The sequence below is a fragment of the Dama dama genome, chromosome 25, assembly GCF_033118175.1.
Source record: "Dama dama isolate Ldn47 chromosome 25, ASM3311817v1, whole genome shotgun sequence".
NCBI classification, from domain to species: domain Eukaryota; kingdom Metazoa; phylum Chordata; class Mammalia; order Artiodactyla; family Cervidae; genus Dama; species Dama dama.
In genome coordinates, this window is record NC_083705.1 from 11,650,113 (window position 1) to 11,669,979 (window position 19,867).

General features: G+C 37.6%; 1 protein-coding gene across 2 annotated transcripts in view; it reads left to right on the plus strand.

Annotated features, from left to right (window-relative positions):
* Nucleotides 1–19,867, plus strand: part of RANBP17 (RAN binding protein 17) — a 346,604-nt gene that overhangs the window by 249,270 nt on the left and 77,467 nt on the right. For both annotated transcript variants that reach the window (XM_061129445.1, XM_061129446.1), the window contains 3 exons: nt 5,024–5,087; nt 5,180–5,288; nt 17,488–17,591. In XM_061129445.1, the coding sequence (XP_060985428.1) occupies nt 5,024–5,087; nt 5,180–5,288; nt 17,488–17,591 (277 nt within the window). The remainder of the gene's footprint in view (nt 1–5,023; nt 5,088–5,179; nt 5,289–17,487; nt 17,592–19,867) is intronic.

The following is a 19,867-nucleotide window of genomic DNA, read 5'->3' on the forward strand; positions in this document are numbered from 1 at the left end:
GTTACCTTCCTTGAGTATTATTTTGATCTGATCATTTCACTTCCCAAAATCCCAGAATCGCATGCTTCTTGGGTCAAAGTAAAATTATTGATTTAAACCTGAGTTTTTTAATGGTACTTAACTTACTGAGTTCCCAAAACTAATTTCCTGATCCACAACTCAACCCCAATTTGTACCTTATTCTTGGGCCAAGAAAATTTGTTTTGCCTTCCCCTTGATACCCTTCAGGCTTCCCTGGTGGCTCAGATGATAGTCTTCCTGTAATACGGGAGACCTGGGTTTGATCCCTGGGTTGGGAAGATCCCCTGGAGAAGGAAGTGGCTACCCACTTCAATATTCTTGCCTGGAAAATCCCATGGACAGAGGAACCTGGCAACCTCTGGTCCATGGCGCCACAGAGAGTCTGGACACAACAGAGCGACTTTCACTTTTTTGATACCCTTCATAATCTTTCACTGAATCGCCACATATGCTGTTCTCTTCATTTGACCCGTTATAACTCACTTTAGGTCTCTTAAATTTTCAGGTTTCGCTAAAAACTTGATAGAGCCATCCTGAAGTAATTATTAATTATAATCCTTATCACTGTGTTAACTGAAAGAACTCGAAGAAGTCATTTAATTTCGCTAAGGCTCAGTTTCTTCATTTGTAGGAAGGGAATATTATCTATCTCTTAGGCTTTCGTAAAGATTCAATAATAGGGCTTCCCTGATAGCTCAGTTGGTAAAGAATCCGCCTGCAATACAGGAGACACTGGTTCGATTCCTAGGTTGGGAAGATCCCCTGGAGAAGGGAAGGGCTACCCACTCCAGTATTCTGGCCTGGAAAATTCCAGGGACTTTATAGTCCATGGGGTCGCAAAGAGTTGGACACAACTGAGCGACTTTCACTTTCACTTTCAAATAATATAATAAATATGTAACAATATATCTATGTTATCTAACAGTAATAAAGCACCTGGTATTACTGACCCCATCACATGGTAGATGCTACTAAATGCTTCATTTTTGTTCCTTTTCTCTTTTTTAGTGTTCTTGGACACCTAGTTCCTTTCTGTTTTTCTGGGGATGAACATAATATAGCCTAGTATTGACTAGTCCTCTCTCCTATTAAACTGTAAGTTATTAGCTATTAGGACTGTTTTGTTTCCTTTCTCTGTAGATTCAAAACTTCATCACATAGCAGACATTAGACCCATATTGTTACCTCTCCTGTTAGTGACTAAACCTTAAGTAACTAAACTCTTATTCCTTACAAGCAGTTATTAGTATCCCTTAAGATGCTTCATTTTGGTTATACCTGTTTGGATTTTTTTAGTCTAGTACGGTTCATGAGCATAATTCTACTTTTGAAATCACTAACATTTCAGTAATTATACCATATACCTATCATACCTACAGTAATTTCCATCAGGTAATTTTCTTATCTGTGAGCTTTCCTCTATCATCAGGATCTAATTCTGTCCGTAATGTTGTAAGCATGTATGGCTTTTACGTAATTGCCTAGCTCAGTACCATTACCCACCCTCTTGTGCTTAGTGAAGTCATGCATCTAATACACTACTTTGACTTTAAAATAGAAATTTCATCACATTTTAACACTTCTGAAAACAAAATGTTTTATAATTTGATATTTTAAAACTCTTTCTTAGTAGTACATATAATAATCATATTCTTTATAATCAATGATGTTTTAGGATTGATGAAATACAGTATTACTCAGTAAATACTTGATGCCTTGAATTGAAGTAATACTTGGTGCTACTTTGCCCACTAGCTGCTAAAGTGTGTGGTACCTGTAACTTAAAAAACCAGGGCATTCTCGACTAGGTTATTCTTCTCTTCTGAAGATACAGATTTTTTTCAAAAATTTGACCGTCTCTAATATACACCATTCTTTCGACTTTTTCTTGCCCAAGCTAACTGTCAGTGAGACCATCTTCACTTACATCAGTGTTTTTGTAACTACATGGATACAGACAGATTTTCTGGGCATTTTGTTTGTAAGTTCATATCTGCCAGTCTGTGGAGTTTGCTCAGTCCTGAATGTGATGAACGCTCATTAATGAATTGATGCCTCCTAAAAGAACAGTTTCCCTGTCCCTTCTTGGGCCTAGTTCCAGTTTCACTTGTACCTCAAGAAGCTAGTGACCTCTGTAGAATCGTTTGGCATATTTCAAATTGAATGGATATGATTTAGCCTAGTGAAAAGAGCTTATACTTTCAAGTCACACAGACCTTTGAAGTTTGGATTTGAATCCAAAAGTTCTACCATTTATATGTTCCATGTGTGACTTTTATTAAATTCTCTTACTCTTCTAGACTTCTACTGCTGTTACTGTTAACCACCGTTAACCACATGTACTGTTATGAACTGTTGTCGACAGACCTCTGAAATCTAACCTGGTACTACCACCCAACCAAAATGGTGCAGCTTACAAGAATCCTAGTCTCTTAGTGAAGAAAGAAAATTATGAAGACGATGTACCTATTTACCTTTAAAAAAAAATTACATATTTTTGTAAGGGCTATGGCTAGCTTTGAATTGAATTCCTATAGGGAAATATAAGTATTCAGATGAACTTTCATTTTTTCTTTATTGAAAAAAGTTTTTAAAAATCATTCTTAATCTTCTTCCTTAGAATGTAATTAAAAGGCAGTGAGGCTGGCCTGGGTACAAAGTGCACAGATGCAATTCTGCAGAAAATGTGTCTTTGGCAGATGAGATTCTTCCTGTGAGTGTTCTGTTTATTGCTGCCATAAATATTCTATTGTCAAAACATGACTTGCTGTTTATTAGCAGCATTGACAGGAAGATTCCTATTAATGGTAGCATTCTTATTACCCATAAACCCTGTCACTTTTAACTTTGCAATTCTAAGAGAATTGTATTTGGTAATTACTTAAGATATTTCTTAGCTCATTGATCCCTACCCCTGTTTAACTGAGTGGAGTTTGAGTGGCAGTTCTTCTCAGTGACTTACACTGGAAAAAATCATCAAGGCTGCCTCTTTGTAAGCAAGGAGAGACTTGCTGCCTATCACCCTTGATCTCGTTTCATCCTGCCAGAAACACACAGTGCATCGAGCACCCACTGAGAGCAGTGTGCTGAGGAAAAGGCGTACGTGCGGTCACTACCCTTAGGAAGTTTACAGTCTAGTGTAGAGATAAGCAAAATATGCAGTTGCTTAACCTGCAGCTGGAATGGGTTGCCTTCAGTCAGAGAGGCTTGAATCTAAATCATACTAATTGCCTGTCTTTTGGAAACTTTAACTTCATTTTTATAGTTTGTTTCCTCATTTGAGAACTAGAGTCTATCTCATGGGATTGAGAGAATTAACCTTTAAAGTAGTAAGCATTCTGTAAATGTTCATGCTCTGCCTCTTTATGTCATCTCCATGGTTTATAATTGGCGAAGACATGTGCGTCATCTGATCCTCACAACCCAGGATAGCTTGGATATATCCTCATTTGTTGAAGAGGAAAACTAAGGCTAAGAGAGACAGAGTGTAATACTCGGGCTCATCCAGCTGACTGAATGGTGTAGTCAAACTGAAAGCCCAAGTTTCCTAACTTATGTTCCAGTGTGTTTTCTATTCTTATACCCACACTTAAGTGACTAACATTTAAAATTAGGCTCATCAGTGCCAGTGTATAGAGTTAATAGACGTCTGCATTTGGAGATGAGGTGAAGGAAAAGAGCCAGTGTTTTCACTGGGACATAAATGGAACCATGTAAGATTATTATTATTATTTTTGGAACCATATAAGATCATTATGGTTTGAAGAAACGTTTGTGTAAGTATGTAGGGAATGCCCCACAGGTGCCCTAGCTAGAGCAGAAAGCACAGGACTAGGATAAACCCTAAGTAAGAGCAGGGGGTGTTTGTGTACTGAATTGGTGTTCTTAGAACCCACTTCAGCCTTTCTTTGATGATGGCACTAACCAGAAGTTATTTAGGCTTTGGGATCATGTTTGTGATGTTTTTTAACTCTATTCTCATTCTGAGTTGAACTGTTCAGGTGATATTGTGGTACAGTAGAAAGTACGTGGCCTTTATAGTCAAAGTGAAGTCGCTCAGTTGTGTCTGACTCTTTGCAACCCCATGGACTGTAGCCTACCAGGCTCCTCTGTCCATGGGATTTTCCAGGTAAGAGTACTGGAGTGGGTTGCCATTTCCTTCTCCAAGGGATCTTCCCGACCCAGGGATCGAACCCAGGTCTCCAACATTGTAGGCAGATGCTTTACCGTCTGAGCCACCAGGGAGATTTATAGTCAAATCTCGGGTCAAATGTCATCACTCTTAGTCCATAGCAATGTAATCTTAGACAAGTAACTTAATTTCTCTGAGCTTCTGTTTTCTTATCTACAGTTTAAACAAAATAAATAATATTTTAAAATGTAATTGTGAAAATTAGGTGGGTTAACAGATATATAATGCCTTGCACCTAGTAGGCATGTAAGAAACTTTAGGTCCTTTAAACCTGTACTTCAACATTTAAGGACCTGAAGTTGCGGTCGCTACATCCTCCTAATTGTATTCTGATTTTCTTCATCTAAAGCAGAATTTCCTTAGATTTCTACTAGCTAAGCTCATGTTTCTTAGAATTGAATAATTTTCTCTTTCTTGATAGCCTATTATGGGTCTTTCATAATTATTTTTTATGAAATAATATTAAGTGAAAAGAAGTTCTCAAGTTACACCCAAAATGTAAAAAGGGTCAATTTTAATTTTCCACTATCAAGGCTCTAATAGTAAAAAAGTTTTTGTCTTAATTATAAAATTCATTCTTCCTTTCCATAACTAGAATATGTATAAGCTAGGAAAAGTAATTGCACTGGTTAATAATGGATTATCATTCTTAACAGAGTGGAAGGCATTTCTATAGGGATAAAACTCTTTAGAAATAATATTTATTCATCATAAATAGAAATTGATGCCATTATAGTTCAGTGTTATTTTGTTATCTATTACTTATTGATAAGACAATCATATTTCCCCAGATTCCTTAACGTCTATTACCTATATCCTTTTAAAAAAACTTGTGAAGATAGATGCCGTGAAATTCATGCTAAAAAATCACACGGTGAGTCTTATTTCCTTGAATTAATGACTAGAGTTGTCTGGGTAGTTTAGGTCAAGCATTAGTAACTTTGGATGCTCTTTTACTTTCATTAGAGTGAACACTTCCCCTTTCTTGGCATCAGTGACAGTTACAGTCTCAGTGACTTCAGATGCCGAACAACCTTCTACACAGCCCTCACTCGTCTTCTGATGGTAGATCTAGGTAAGGTTAAGAATATAAGCTTAATTAATAAGGGATCAACAATATATTTGTGTGAATGAAGGAGTGTCATACTCGTGGGTACCATATTTAACTAATTGGAATTTGCCATCTTTGACAGTTTTCTTACAGCTTTCTAATATTTGAGCATTGACTCATTAGCTTCAGAGCCAAAAGACAAATTTTTGTATAGAATAGTGGTATTTTTCACTTCACTTAGTATTTGTGTTAATTCTTTACTTCAAAATTTATTTTCTGGGTATCCTTTGATCCTTTCAGACTTCCCTAGTGGCTCAGACAGTAAAAAATCTGCCTGCAATGCAGGAGACCTGGATTCTCTCCATGGGTCGGGAAGATCCCTTAGAGAAGGGAATGGCAATCCATTCCAGTATTCTTGCCTGGACAATTCCATGGACAGAGGAACCATGGCGGGCCACAGTCCATGGGATCGCACAGAGTCAGACACAACTGAGTGACTAAGACTTGCGCTTTGATCCATTAATTTTACTGCTATACAAATCAAAGAGTAATCTTAAATACAGAAGAGCTCAATAAGAAAGATTTTCTTTGTAATGGCATTTAATCTAGAGAAATGTGGCAATGATGTAAATGTCCAACTACAGGGAATTATAAAGTTAGCCGGATATACTGACTTGATGGAATAGTCTGTAGTCATTAAAAATTATGATTCGAAGACAAAGTAATATGTGAAATTTTGTTATAATAGTAAGCAAAAAAGTAAGGTATTAAGCTGTGCAAATGATGTTGAGCATGCTCATTGGGAGAGAAACAATGCATCAAAAAAAGTCTTAAATGAAATTCTTCAAAAATGTTAAATGTTGTCTTTGAGTAGTATGCTATAGATAACTTCCTCTTTTCTGATAATTTGAATTTTTCCTTACTATATTATTTTCCTAATGGGAAAAATTAACTTGCTTTTGTTCTATTTTGTTCTATTAGCTTTGAAAAGCTGAAAGTTAGAAGTATCCACAAGTAGATAGCTACCTTAGAATGGGTACTTAAGCTTCTCTGTGTTGACCCTGTCATCCCGGAATCCCATTTCCCCCATGTTTGGATACTTGAGGTTAAATTAGTCAGTTTATAGACACGTGATAGAGTTAAATCAATGACAGTGTCACCCTTGGAGAAAAGAATACTTTTTCTTCTGTTCTCTCGCAATGTATTGATTGATCCATCTATTTAAATATGAGTTTTTTAAAACATGATCATATGTAAAGAAAAGGGATAAATAATTTCATTTTGCACATAAAAGGCATTGACCCTTGTAATAGAAAGATAACTAAATCCTTCTTTGCTCCACATCTATGTTATTTCCATGCATTTCAACAGAATATATTACCAGAAAGACAAACAGCCAAAAGTTGAGGAAAATGCAACTGGAATGATTAAGGAGCTTAGTGGGATTGATTTCTAAAGAAAGATTAAAAGAACCATGTATGTATAACTTGGCTAAGTGACAAGTAGGGCTTGAGGCAAAGAAAACTGTCTATAAATATTTGAAGAGTGTAAACCAGGCATGCAAAACCCAATCATCTGCTACCTTAGGCAAATGGGAGATCTGAGTGACAGCTTCGCATACTGCACGCTGGCCTGTGTTACCTCTCAGCGGCTGCCTCGGAGAGCAGAGCAGTCCAGACTCTTCGTCATCGTCCTCCATAATCATTTAGAGAGCACCCTGTGCCGAGCTCTGAGCACAAGACAAGGACCAGTCAGACATACTGGCCCCTGCCCTCATGGAGCTAGCCTTCTTGCCTTCCCAACTGTCCAAGCATTAAAGGAGATGGTGAAACCCTTGTCTAGACTTAATTTGTTTCCTAAACCTTAAAAATGCTGCTCTTTTAATGACCTGTCAAACAGACTGAAAGAAGCAGGGAGACCAAAGTTAAACAGATACTCAGTGTAAGTAAACTAAATCTGAGAGTAGATAAAAATTAAAAACAATATCAGCTGCGCTCAGGGAACTTGTGCATTGTTTGAAAAGAAATTTTTTATTTAATAGTTTTTCATTTTTAAAAATAATTAAACATATATTATAAGCATCAAGTGATGATTTGTGGTAAATATTGCCAGAGCTTCCTTCCCTTGTTACAAACCAGAGTTCCTTTTCTTCCCCAAATATGTTGACCTTCTTTAGGGTATAGATTTTGCCTTCTTCATCTTTTCTAGTACCAGTCTCAGTGTCTCTACATTGTAGGTGCTCAGTTAGTATTAGGTGAATGAAGGACACACCACGCCATCATCCTGGCTCCTGAGTTCAGCTCTGCCTGCCATGGTCTCTCTCTGGAAGTAGCCTGATCATTGGGCTCTCGAAGACAAAACAAATCAAGTGGCTGATTGCTTTTGCAAGTGTTTATCTACACTTGGCCACTTTTGTGCTCGATGAGTCACTTGTTGCTCTCTGTTCAAATTATTACTTTATAGACAAGCATTTGTTGAGTGTTGTTGAACACAGTTTTATTATTTGAAGCCTGTCTCACAAGCTAGATTGACTAGATGTTGATACCAGAATCTCTATATATATGGCTTTATAGTTCTCTGTTGGGTGTTCACTTTCATGAAAACAAGGAAAAAAGAGATAGTGATGTTGTCAAATTCAAAGATCCATGTATTAAATGAGGGAAATATTAGATAATGAGAATTCTTCTCAAATTAAACAAAAAAATTGGAGAGGAACATTTTATTTTATATCAGTGATTTAAAAAAAATCGCATAGAAAATATGCCTAGCCAACCTGCTTGCAAAGCATTGGACGTGATTCTTGGATTGAAATATAAAGCATATTCTAATTGAATCTTACAAAGAAATTGAATATTCTTTATGTATAAGCCATGCACACTGGAGTGATTTAAAAGGGGGAAGAAATTGGGTGTTACATTAATTGGTATTTACTTTGAAATCCATTTTGGTTTCTATTCAGTAATTTGTACTTTGTATGAATTTAATTAGATGCTATGTGCCCCAGGTTGTATTTCAGATTAAAATGGGGGGGGGGGGTGTTGACAATAAATAGTTGTACCACTTTATCGAATTGCTCTTTGGCTAAACTAGACAAAATGTTCACTTGTATGAAGAACAGAACTGAAGGCATTTTATCATCAGAAAGACGATGTTTATGTTGGCAACATATTTTTTTTTTATTTTAAGAAATTACAAAAATTAATATAAGAAAAACCCTTCATGAGATAACATACATACAGAAAAAAATAGTGACCAACCATAATGTGCATGCATGTTAGCCCTTCCAAGAATCACTTAAAGTTCCCAAGGTTATTTTTAAATTAACTTTGTCAATCTAATAAACTAAAGGAAAGATAATATTACCCAAGCCAGTAAATGGAGAACCTCCAGGGAGCTGTTCAGTGTAAAATACTTGAATAAATAAAAACCTTCTATTTTGTTTAATTTGAGTGGAGGTGAATTCAGTTGACAAATTATTGAAGAGGGGAAGTGTGGGAGTGAGCTACAATATACCTTTTTGTTTTGCAGGGAACTAAATATTGTTAGTTGCAGGTTAAGTTTTTTACCAACCACAAATTTAAAATTGCTCGGTGTCATAGTTGAGTTTCCTTGGACACTTTATGATTGTACCTTATCTTGAGCTACTCAGATGAGAAGCATGTTGATGGGATCTGAGTGAGCAGTGCTTTCCTCAGATATTCAGACAAGCAGTCATACTTTTCATGATCACAGGGGTACTAATATTAAAATGGTGTTTATGGACTTTAAGAGAGAGTTCTGTCTTTAGGGATGAAGGTAGCATAATATCCATGTACCTTTGTGGCTTCTAATAGGTAATTGGCACCTGAAGATATCTCTAGCTTAAATTTGAAAAATTTGAAATAGCAAGTAAATGACTTGAATAAAAAGGGAAGAGTATTCTAGAAATAGCTGCTAAAGAAAGAAGTGAAAATACAGAGGAAACTCCTTTTCTTTATTAATAACAACTAACATTTGTTTACAAATTTATAGTTTGCAGACCACTTTGACATACATTTTCCTATTTGATCTTCACCACAGCCTACATGAACTAGGTATCACTGCATTGTGTATCTGTTAGGAAAGTGAGATACAAAGAGATTAAATGATTTTCCCAAGGTTAGGCATATAATTTGTAGCCCTCTGACCATATATTCACTTTTGCTGTTCCTTTGCCTGTCACTTTCTCAAATCAATTAGGGAGTGTAACTTTTTCTTCTTCATTTTTATTTGAACTACTTGGACTGAATGATTGATTTGAGGCTGGGGTAAGAAGGGATTACTTTCCAAACTTCTATCTAAACAGATAATATTCATGTTTATTATTTGTCCTGTATTGGTGTATTCACAGTTCTGTGGTCAGTGAAAGTCAAATGTAGTTTTTGAAATTTTTTCTTATGTCTAATAATTGTCTAAAGCGTATTTCTTCTCATGGAAAAAAGGACACAGGAGTAGATAGATATCCCAGGAGGATTTAGTAAGTGAGAAGCTTGATCAGAAATAGTCAGTGTTCTGATAGATAGGAAGAATACCTCAACTTCTATCACTTGTGTCTGTGACTTGGCAGAGACTATCTGGAAAATAGACATTTGTTGGGGTTGAGGAGGGAGTGGGCAATAGTGGGTAAAAAAGCAGCTGGAAATACTTAGAATCTATAATGAGATAATTAAGACTAATTAGCTGGCCCTGTAGGCAGAAAGCAGCCCATTAAATTCAGATCCAGTTTTAATAACTTACCTGGTTTTGAGGGTAGAGTCCAGAGCACCCCAGGGAATGAAATGCTTCAGGGGAGAAATTTTTAGGATAGGTTTCTTAGAAAAGAAATAAGTAGTCTTCTGTAGACAATGTATTTTTCTGCTGGGAACTAAAATAAACATTCTGGTTCCTAGGGAGAAGAATTAAGATGTGCCTCAATTTTCTCATCTGTTAAATGGAGATACCTACTTTGAAGAACTGGCATGTGGTTTAAATAAGATAGCATGTGTGAAAGGGCCTGGAACAATTCCTTTCACAAAACAGGCACTCAGTATATATTAATTAATTGTGACAAATATTTTGCTGAATGCACTGTTAGGGGCATTCATCAATAGACACTGGGCCCTCGAAACGAGGCAAATCCAATACCCTTAATGCACCTGCTCTACATCAGTGCGGCTGATGACTTCTCCTGACTGATACTAAAACATCCTGCCCAAAACCATAAGTCATTTTAAAGCCAACTAAAATTACGTGGTAGTTTAGAGGGAAGCTGACAAACCAAATTTGGGCCCAAGTTAAATCTAGCTATGCACATTTCTCAAGCCTTTTTCTAATAACTTTAGAAGTGCTATCCTCATAAAGTACTGGGGAACAGCAGATAACATGGGCCTAGATCTGTAGAAGTCTCTGGCTCTTTTATGATATTAGCCTTGGTACTTGGGGTTTTGAATTTTTTTATTTTTTATCTATTTATTTATTTTTTGGCTGCACTGGGTCTTTGTTGCCAGGCTTCCCAGGTGGCTCAGTGGTAGAGAATCCAGCTGCCAATGCAGGAGATGTGGGTTCAGTCCCTGGGTTGGGAAGATGCCCTGGAGAAGGAAATAGCAGCCCACTCTCCATGGAAAGAGGAGCTTGTTGGGCTACAGTCCATGGGGTTGCAGAGTCGGACATGACTGAGCACACACGCATGCGTCTTGGTTGCTGTGCCCAGGCTTCTCATTGCGTGACTTCTGCTGCTGCAGAGCACCAGCTCTGGGCATGTTGACTTCAGCTGCTGTGGCTCACGGGCTTAGTTGCCCCACAGCATGTGTGATCTTCCCCAGCCAGGGATCCAGCTGATGGTGCCCTGCATTTCAAGGCGGATTCTTAACCACTGGACCACCAGGGAAGCTGGTCCTTGGTTTTAAACAGATTACAGTCACCCCTCAGTATACACAGGGCCTTGGTTCCCAGGACCACCATCCCCCACCAATACCAAAATCCGCATTTGCTAAAGTCCCTAAAATGTCATAGTTTTGCAAATAATGTGTACACATCCTCCTGTATACTTTAAATCATCTCTAGATTACTTGTAATACCTAATATCTAAAAGCTACATAAATAGTTGCCAGCCATGGCAGATTCAAGTTTTGCTTTTTGGACCGTTATAGAACTTTTTTTCCCTGAATATTCCTAATCTCTGGTAGGTTGAATCCAAGGGTGTGGAACTTATGGATATGGAGGATCAGCTGTTTTCTTCTTCACTCACTGCCTTTGTGTCTCCTTCTGTGCCTCTCCTCTCTCCTTATTAAGAGCTTCATGGCATTAGACCTGATCTTTACTGATATATTAGTTTCCTATTACTGTTTTGGGGCTTCCCTGGTGGCTCAGATGGTGAAGAATCCATCTGCAATGCAGGAGACCCAAGTTCAGTCCCTGGGTTGGGAAGACCCCCTGGAGAAGGAAATGGCTACCTACTCGAGTATTCGGGCCTGGAAAATTCCATGAACAAAGGAGCCTACTGGGCTATTTTAACAAATAACCACAAATTTAATGGCTTAAATATTATAAAAATTTATTTTATAATTCTGAAGGTCAGAAGTCCAATATGGGTCTCAGTGGGCTACCATCAAGTGTTAGCAGGGCAGTGTTCCTCTCAGGAGACTCTGAGGAAGATTATGTTCCCTTGCCTCTTTCAACATAGAGGCTACCTGTTTTCCTTGGTCCATGACCTCCTTTTCCAAGGTCCATCAAATACTTCTCATTCTGCCATCTCTCTGGTTCTCCCCCTTCTGCTTCTAACACTTTCCTGGACCTTTGCAATTACATGAGACCCACCTGGATAACCCAGGATAATCTTCTATTTTAAAGTCAGTTGATTAGCAGCCTTTTAATTCTCTTTTGTCATATACCCACAGATTCCAAGGATTAGGATGTAGACATCTCTGGAGGGCTTTTATTCAGCCTACCATTCCTACTTATCACTAATACCAAAGTATTTCACACAATACATACTATACAATAAATCCTCAGGTAGTAACTGTTGGCTCCCATCATTTATTATTACCTTAAGTATTCGTATTACTTGCTTCTCCTTGGTCACTCCCCCAACTCCCCAGTAATCTATCTGCTATTTGAATTTGAGAAAATGAGAAGTTTCACTGTTTACAGGTAAGGGAGGGGACCCAGATATTTGGTGGTGGTAGTTTTGTTTTTTGGTTTTTTTTGGTGGTGCATGTCAAGATTCTCATACCACAAAATTCATCCTGTTAAAGTATATAATTCAGTAGTATTTAGATTTAGTAGTATTTAGAATATTCACTCAGTGTGCAACTATTACCATTATCTGGTTCCAGAATATGTTCATCACCCTAGAAAGAAGCCCTGTACCTTTAAAGTGGTGTCTCCTCATTATCCCTGGTTCCTGGAAGCCACTCATCTACTATCTATCTCTATGGATTTTCCTATTCTAGACATTTGGTATGAGTGGAATCATATATGTGACCTTTGTATCTGGCTTCTTTCATGTACCATGATGTTTTTGAGGCTCGTCTATGTTTAGCATATATAGCGCTTTATTCCTTTTCTTGACTGGTATCCCATTGTATGGATATACCACATTTTGTTTATCCATTTATCAGTTGATAAACAGTAAGGTTGTTTCCACCTTTTGGCTATTTTGATAATGCTGCTCTGAACATTCATATGTTAAGTTTTGGTATGGACATATGCTTTCAGTTCTCTTGGGCATGTGCCTAGGAATAAAATTGCTGGGTCATATAACAACTCTGTTTTTAACTTTTTGAGTACTTACCGAACTGTTCTCCACAGTCACTAAATCATATTATATTTGCTTCACCATTTTACATTCCCACCAATCTAGATTTTAAATTATACAAAATAACAAATGAAGTATCCTATAAATAAAATATCTAAGAGCCAACATACTAAAATAGTTACTGTTTGTATTTTAATGTGACTTCGCTGAAGGAGTAAAAAATTGAAATTCAAAAATGAGTAACTTTCTGTTGAATCAGGTCACTGGAAATCCAGTAGAGGGGATTTAGTTTGGGGCATCCCCCTAAAACCTGAAGAGTACTGTTTTTATCTGTGCATGACTGGGAACTTAGAGTGTTATGTTAATATTTACTTTTCCTGATGCCAGTGAAAACAGTAGCCTATAAATTGACACTTCAACCTCTCAGATTATACTAGTGTCTGAGCCCGTGTTTTAAACTGGCAGCTTCCATTATTATTCATAAAATGTTCACATGTAGATTTGGCATACTGAATATACGACTGCATACTTGAATATGAAGTTGTAAGAACAGGTTTTCTTTTTTCCGTATGTAAACAGTAAATGATACCTTCGTCGGTAACACAATGGGGAAAAGTCTTTAATAGATATATAAAGTGTTTTGCATGAGTAAGCAAAAATGACCAGTTTTCTAGCTGAGATGATGCAACATATCATTGCAGTAATAGGAACAGTGCTAATTGATATATAAATGTTTCTATGGGAATAATGCACCAATGTTTCTCATTTGCCCACTTTAAACTCAAGTGATTGCAGAGGAGTCCCTTTTTTCTCACTAGAACCAAGCTAATTGTTCTTCACTCTCTTCTACTTTCATGCAACTGCAAAGTCAAGATTTTGTGACCCTGACTCCAGTCCCTACCTCTGACCCCTTTCACCCTGTCGGAGACATAGCGGGGGAGAACATGAAGTAGAGTTGGAGAGTAAAGCAGAACTAATTTGAGGCCGTGGTTCACTGACATTTACCAGCCAGAAGATGTTGGACAAACTAACTCCTTCAACCTCTCTGTTCACATTTAATTGAAGGAAATAATCATACCACTCTGTAGGATTGTTGTGACCATTATTGACGTAACCATGCTTTGAAGATAGTAAAGGCTACATAGGTGTTTGTTAAGTAGATTAAGTACCAGATTCACTGGCTGCACATGATATGTACTCAAGAAATAGCTATTGTTATCCAGTCACTACACAAATTCTTGACCCTTTTCTAGGCACTGGGGATACAGTCATGATGAAAACAGACTGGGTTCCTTCCCCAAGGAGCTTACATTCTAGTAGGGAAGACAATGAATAAATAAGCAAATTAATAGCCAGTCATAGTAAGCCTCAGAAGAAAAGTGAAGTAGTTTATGCGGTTGGAAAGTAGGTGAGGGTGAAGGACACCCACTGTGGTGCTGTTTTGGGTAGAGTGGTCTGGGAGATCCTTTCTGAGGAAGTGACATTTAAGTAGAATTGCTGCTCACATTGCTTTCTTTAGTATTTGCATCTTGACTTTTCCCTTCACATTTTGGTGGCTTTCTCTTATGCTCCTAACGTCCCTGTTTGCCTCAAACTTTGATTAAGGAAGGAGATAGTCAGGGAATTTTTAAATCTGTAACTCAGTATACTACGTAAAGGGTTTAAATGTTCCAAGTTCTGAGTTTATCTTTGTTCTGAGTAAACATCCTTACCTTGCTCCCAGAGGAAGGATATTGGGCTGGCAACCTCATTGTCACACTGTATTTGACCACCATAAGCACCTCTGTGAAGTTCACGTTAAGCTCAAAACAACAAAAATGTTCCTGGCTATCATTTCTAAGTGCCAGACACTAAGCAACAGGGCATGCGGGTGTTTTGTTGTTTAATCCTCACAGCTACCTTTAAGAAGTAAGCGTTATGTCTCTTAATTACAGGTGAGTGAAGAGAATTTATCCAAAACCAGACAGCTAATAGCGACAGAACCAGGATTCAAGCATAGAACTCTCAAAGCATCCATTCTTTAAGCACCCTATCTGCCTGCAGTGATCATTGTCACTGTTCTCATTAATCCCATCTTTAGAAGAATGAGATTACATAGTTTAAATATAATGTATTATATATGTAAGGAATTGATGTTTACTTCAGTTAGTAATTTTTCTGTCTTTGGTGTTAAGAAAATAAGATGTTTTTAAAATTTACCTTTAATTGAGCAACTACTTTTCATTCACATACACTATTTCCCTAATACACACCAGGCACTGTTCTACGTGCATCATCTATTTTGTGTGTGTGTGTTAAAGCATTTAATAAATACAGTAGTCTTCAAAGATAGGTATTCTTTCTTATTTTATAGATGAGAAAACTGAGACTCAAAGTGTAAATATCCATACTTGAAAAGTATGTAGTGGAGCCAGACTCTGGGTCTGTTTATCGAGGCGTCTTATCTACATCATTCTCCTTCACACAGAAGCAAAAAGATGCAGTTTCAGTTCTCCAGGAGCAAAGCCAGAGATACTGTCATTGTAGGCTGGTAGATTTAATCATTTACATACACACGTTATAAATTTTATCTCATTTAATCCCCACAGTAACCTTCATCTAATGGTGGTAGTGGTGGAATGACGTAGGTGGTATTTTTAGTGTTAGGGTTAGCTCTCTGCCAAAATATCTGCCATTCCCATCAGACTGACAAAGGCCATCTAAAGAATCAAACAAAATGCTGTGGGAACCCAGAGGAAGATGGGAACGCTTGCAGTAGATTCTTAGAGAGTACTTGAAGGGGAGTTTGATTCAGACATTGGGAAAGCTATCATTTAACCTAGGCTTTGAAAAATAAAACTAGCTCCTATAAAGATCTCTAATGTTAGCACCAGTTGACAGAGGGTGTGTCTAAGAGGAGTAACTTGGTTGCATAGTCAACTTTGCAGAGTGGAGATTTTAATCTGGAGTCAGACACACTGCCATTGCACCACGAGGTCACTATAATTTGGTTTGCCTTCACCTAGTACCCTGATCCTTGTGTTAAACAGCATACTAGGAAAGAGTCACTGGCCTTTTGACATCTCTTTGTCAGCAAAGCGAAGTCCCTGAATCTGTTGGATTCCGACTCCAGAAACAAAGTGTGTCCATTTAAAGAGAAAAGAGAAGTCACCAAAGATCAGGGTCAAGCTGGATCAGCCACTCCTTAAGAGTCAAAGGTCCTGATTCTGCCATTGATCTTCTGTGTCTGTCGCCTTGGACCACACCCTCCTGTTGTTGTTGTCCAGTCACTCAGCATGCCCAGCTCTCTGCACCCCATGGACTGCAGCATGCTAGGCTGCCCTGTACTTCACTGTCTCCCGGAGCTTGCTCAAACTCATGTCCACCCTCCTTATCTGTAGAATAACATATAGGCCAGTGTTTCTCAAACATTTGCATGCATCTAAATTACCTGGAGGGCTGCTTAAAATGAAAATTGCTGGATCTGGGACGGAACCTGAAATTTTATATCTGACTAGTTCCCAGGTGATACTGATGCTGCTAGGGCAGGGACCAAACTCTGAGACCCACTGGCCTCTTCTCTGAGATCTTGTTTCCTCTCTAATTCTATTTAAAAAATGATAGCAATGAAATCACAAGATCTAGACAGTATAGTTCCACCTCCAACTAAGTATGCTACCTTGAGCAAGTCACTTAACATTTCTCTGCTTGTTTCTTCATCTGTACAGTGGGGCTCACAATTCCCTGTGGCATAGGATGAGTGAGTAAACTTTCTCATTTGAAGGAACCCACTTTAGCGAAGGATAGAATGAAAATTGTCAATTTTGCATATTCATATGTTAAATGAAAATTCTACCTTCATAGTGAAAAACAGTAGAAAATGTCTCTTCCCGCTTTTATAAAAAGAAAAAGAAGCCTATTGTAAAAAGAAGTGTATTCACGGAGAATGTACTTAAAACCATAATGACCCGTGAGGGACCTCATCCTGTTTTGGCAGGACCCCATCCTGTTTCCCTGACATCTATTTAACAAATTAATAAAAAAAAGAACATAAATAAAAGAGAGTAATAACTTAGCACTATCTCGGCACCTGAGTCTGTGAGTCCTTTAGGGCCTTGGCACCTAAAGAGAAAAGAAAAACAGACCCTGTTCTCTGAGGCTTTGAAAGTGGCTTTCCTTGAGGCATTAGGGAAACTCTGGGGGCCCTAAGAGCTGAAAGGCTTAGGTGCCTGGGGCATGAGTCTGTTTGATCCAATAAAGAGCCAGAGAAAAAAATGGCTGGTAAGTAATTTTGCTATTTCATTTGGTGCAAAAGAGAAGGCAAAACACCAGAATATTCAATGAGCCAAAGCACAGAATGTGATACGGATGTGAATGCAGGCTGACCCCTTCTCGAGAACATTTCTGAGCCTGAATAAAGCACTCACTGTGAAGGCTAATGGACAATAGCATGCATTTTAAACCGTGATGACCCTTTTGTTTTTCTGATAGGCGAAGATGAGGATGAATTTGAAAATTTCATGCTGCCTCTTACAGTCTCTTTTGAAACAGTATTACAGATATTCAACAACAACTTTAAACAAGAAGATGTGAAGGTGGGTTTGTTTCCAAACATGAGGAAAGGTAATTTTGTTCATTCTAGGACAAAACCTAGGTGTAAATTCAGAACAAGGGCTGCGGGTCTGTGTGCTCCGCGCCTCATCAGTCCTCATTTCCCAGTTACCTGTGTCTTCGAGGTGTGCTTTTCATATAAGTACTTTTCTTATACAAATGGACTTTGAGGTTATCAAATGATTTCAGATAGTCAGCTTATGATTAGATGGCATATTTGTCTCCCATGGCAGTATCTTTTAAAAGAACATTTCTCATGGGTACGCCACTTTAAATGTCCCTATTCCCTCATCCACCCCGCACTGTATGTTTCAACATATTTATATGGAGGAATGCGCAAATGTACACATGCTAAAATACCACTTCTCTAAATATTTTTAAAACAAGAATTTATATAAATCAAGACTTTATTAAATGGCTAGGCATATATGTATAAATAGGAGCTGGTCTTGAAATATTGCGTTCTTAAACTGAACAAAGTGATTAGGATAACTGATAGCTAAATAAGGTTTTTATGTGCCTGTGGGAGCCATATTAGGATTGATTTGACAAGTCAGTTCAGCTGTGGCAACAGTCATAATATCTAAGACAACATTATGTTTTATTAGTAAAATCCTTAAGTGTGTAGCAAGCTGTTTGTGACAATACAGCCCCATATTTTAATATGGGGGATGGGGAACACAAGATCTGCTAAATAGGAGTAACATCTTCTGAAATTCTCATGCATCAGGGCTATATTAAATAGACTGACACTGGTTATTATTCTTAAAAGACTAATGAATATATAGCAATAATGTAGCCACCTTTGCTGGTGATACTTGAATCATGTTTACTGTTACTTGAGATACGGTGAAAATACTGACCATCATTTTGCACAGCTCCTCTTCTCTCTATCAAAAAGAAATATTAGCACTAAGAAGCCAAATAGAAGAATGATGTCCTTTGGTGATTATTTAGTGTAGTTCATCTACTAAAAAATAATTAACCAAACACTGTACCTTTTATTTTGAAGTAGAGTTTTTGAAATGAAGGTTTATCAATATGCAATTGTCATAGAATTTTAAAACTTAAAAAAAGATCTTAGTGATCTTCTGTGTGTTTGTAATGTTGCTGAAATTCTTCCCCAGAGTTTCTGTTCCAGTTAGCTTTATTTTTCAGTTGTCTTCCAAATATTTTTAATGACCGAAAACAAATCTTTGCAACTTTAAGGTGGCTATTCCTGCCCTTTATATCAGAAAAGAAGCAGTAAGATTGAAAAAGAGTATATTTATAAAACTTACATTTGTCTCATTTGAAGATTTCATTATACTCCAAGCCCGTTTTGATGTAATCCCATCTAGTTTGATAGAAACCATCTTCCTAGAGTCATTTTTAATGGAGTTCCAGTGATATATCCCTAAACCAGCAAGTTCTTAACGACCCTGGAAAGTGACTGCTTGATTACACTTTAACGGTATTTGCAAATAAAATCACAAGTAATTAAGGGGAAATCTCCAGGCTTTTGAGCAAGTTTGATGCATGATAACTGCCTGATTCAGCTTCATCTAGAGTAATGCTGTGTAGGCAACAGCTACTGAGATCAATAGCAACGTAATGATAGTGGCAGAATTAAGTGAGTAACCTGAGAACTGTGCCTCAGAATGCATGCAGCTGCCACGGACCAAGGCCACACAGTGCACTCCGTGCTTCCGTCCTAAATGTTCATCAAAAGACGCCCTGCAGGAAAATGGAGTTAGATGCTCTTTATTGCTGATCGTGTCTCTTGCCACATTTATCAGGGAAATTGGATTAGCAGTTGGCAGCTGCAGGTAGACAAGATTCTGCAGTGATTAAATATGCAGCTTGGCTGCATTTGTTGTGACAGACCTTTAGTAAATTCTACTGTAAGCACCATCTGTCTAATTTGTATAAAGAAAACTTGGTGCTTTAAGCTACCGATAAAGAACTAAATCTGTTGCTTTATCATAAACAAAACTTTTGCACTAAATGCTTTTAAATGTAATTTATTAGGTTAAGGCTATTTTTCTATCATGATGAATAAATAATACATGCAGAAGTGCTTTCAGGTACTTCGTTTTGCAAGTACTAAAGATAAAAACAGTTCTGTTTTGTTCTTCAATAAAGTATTTAGTATTCCAATCCACAGGAGGTGATGCTGTTAAAATATCTCTGTGAAAATGCCGCAGGACTGCCAAATTCATTTAATTTGCAACCCTTACCAGGATTTTCTAACTCCCTGTTTATAGATATTTTTCAAATG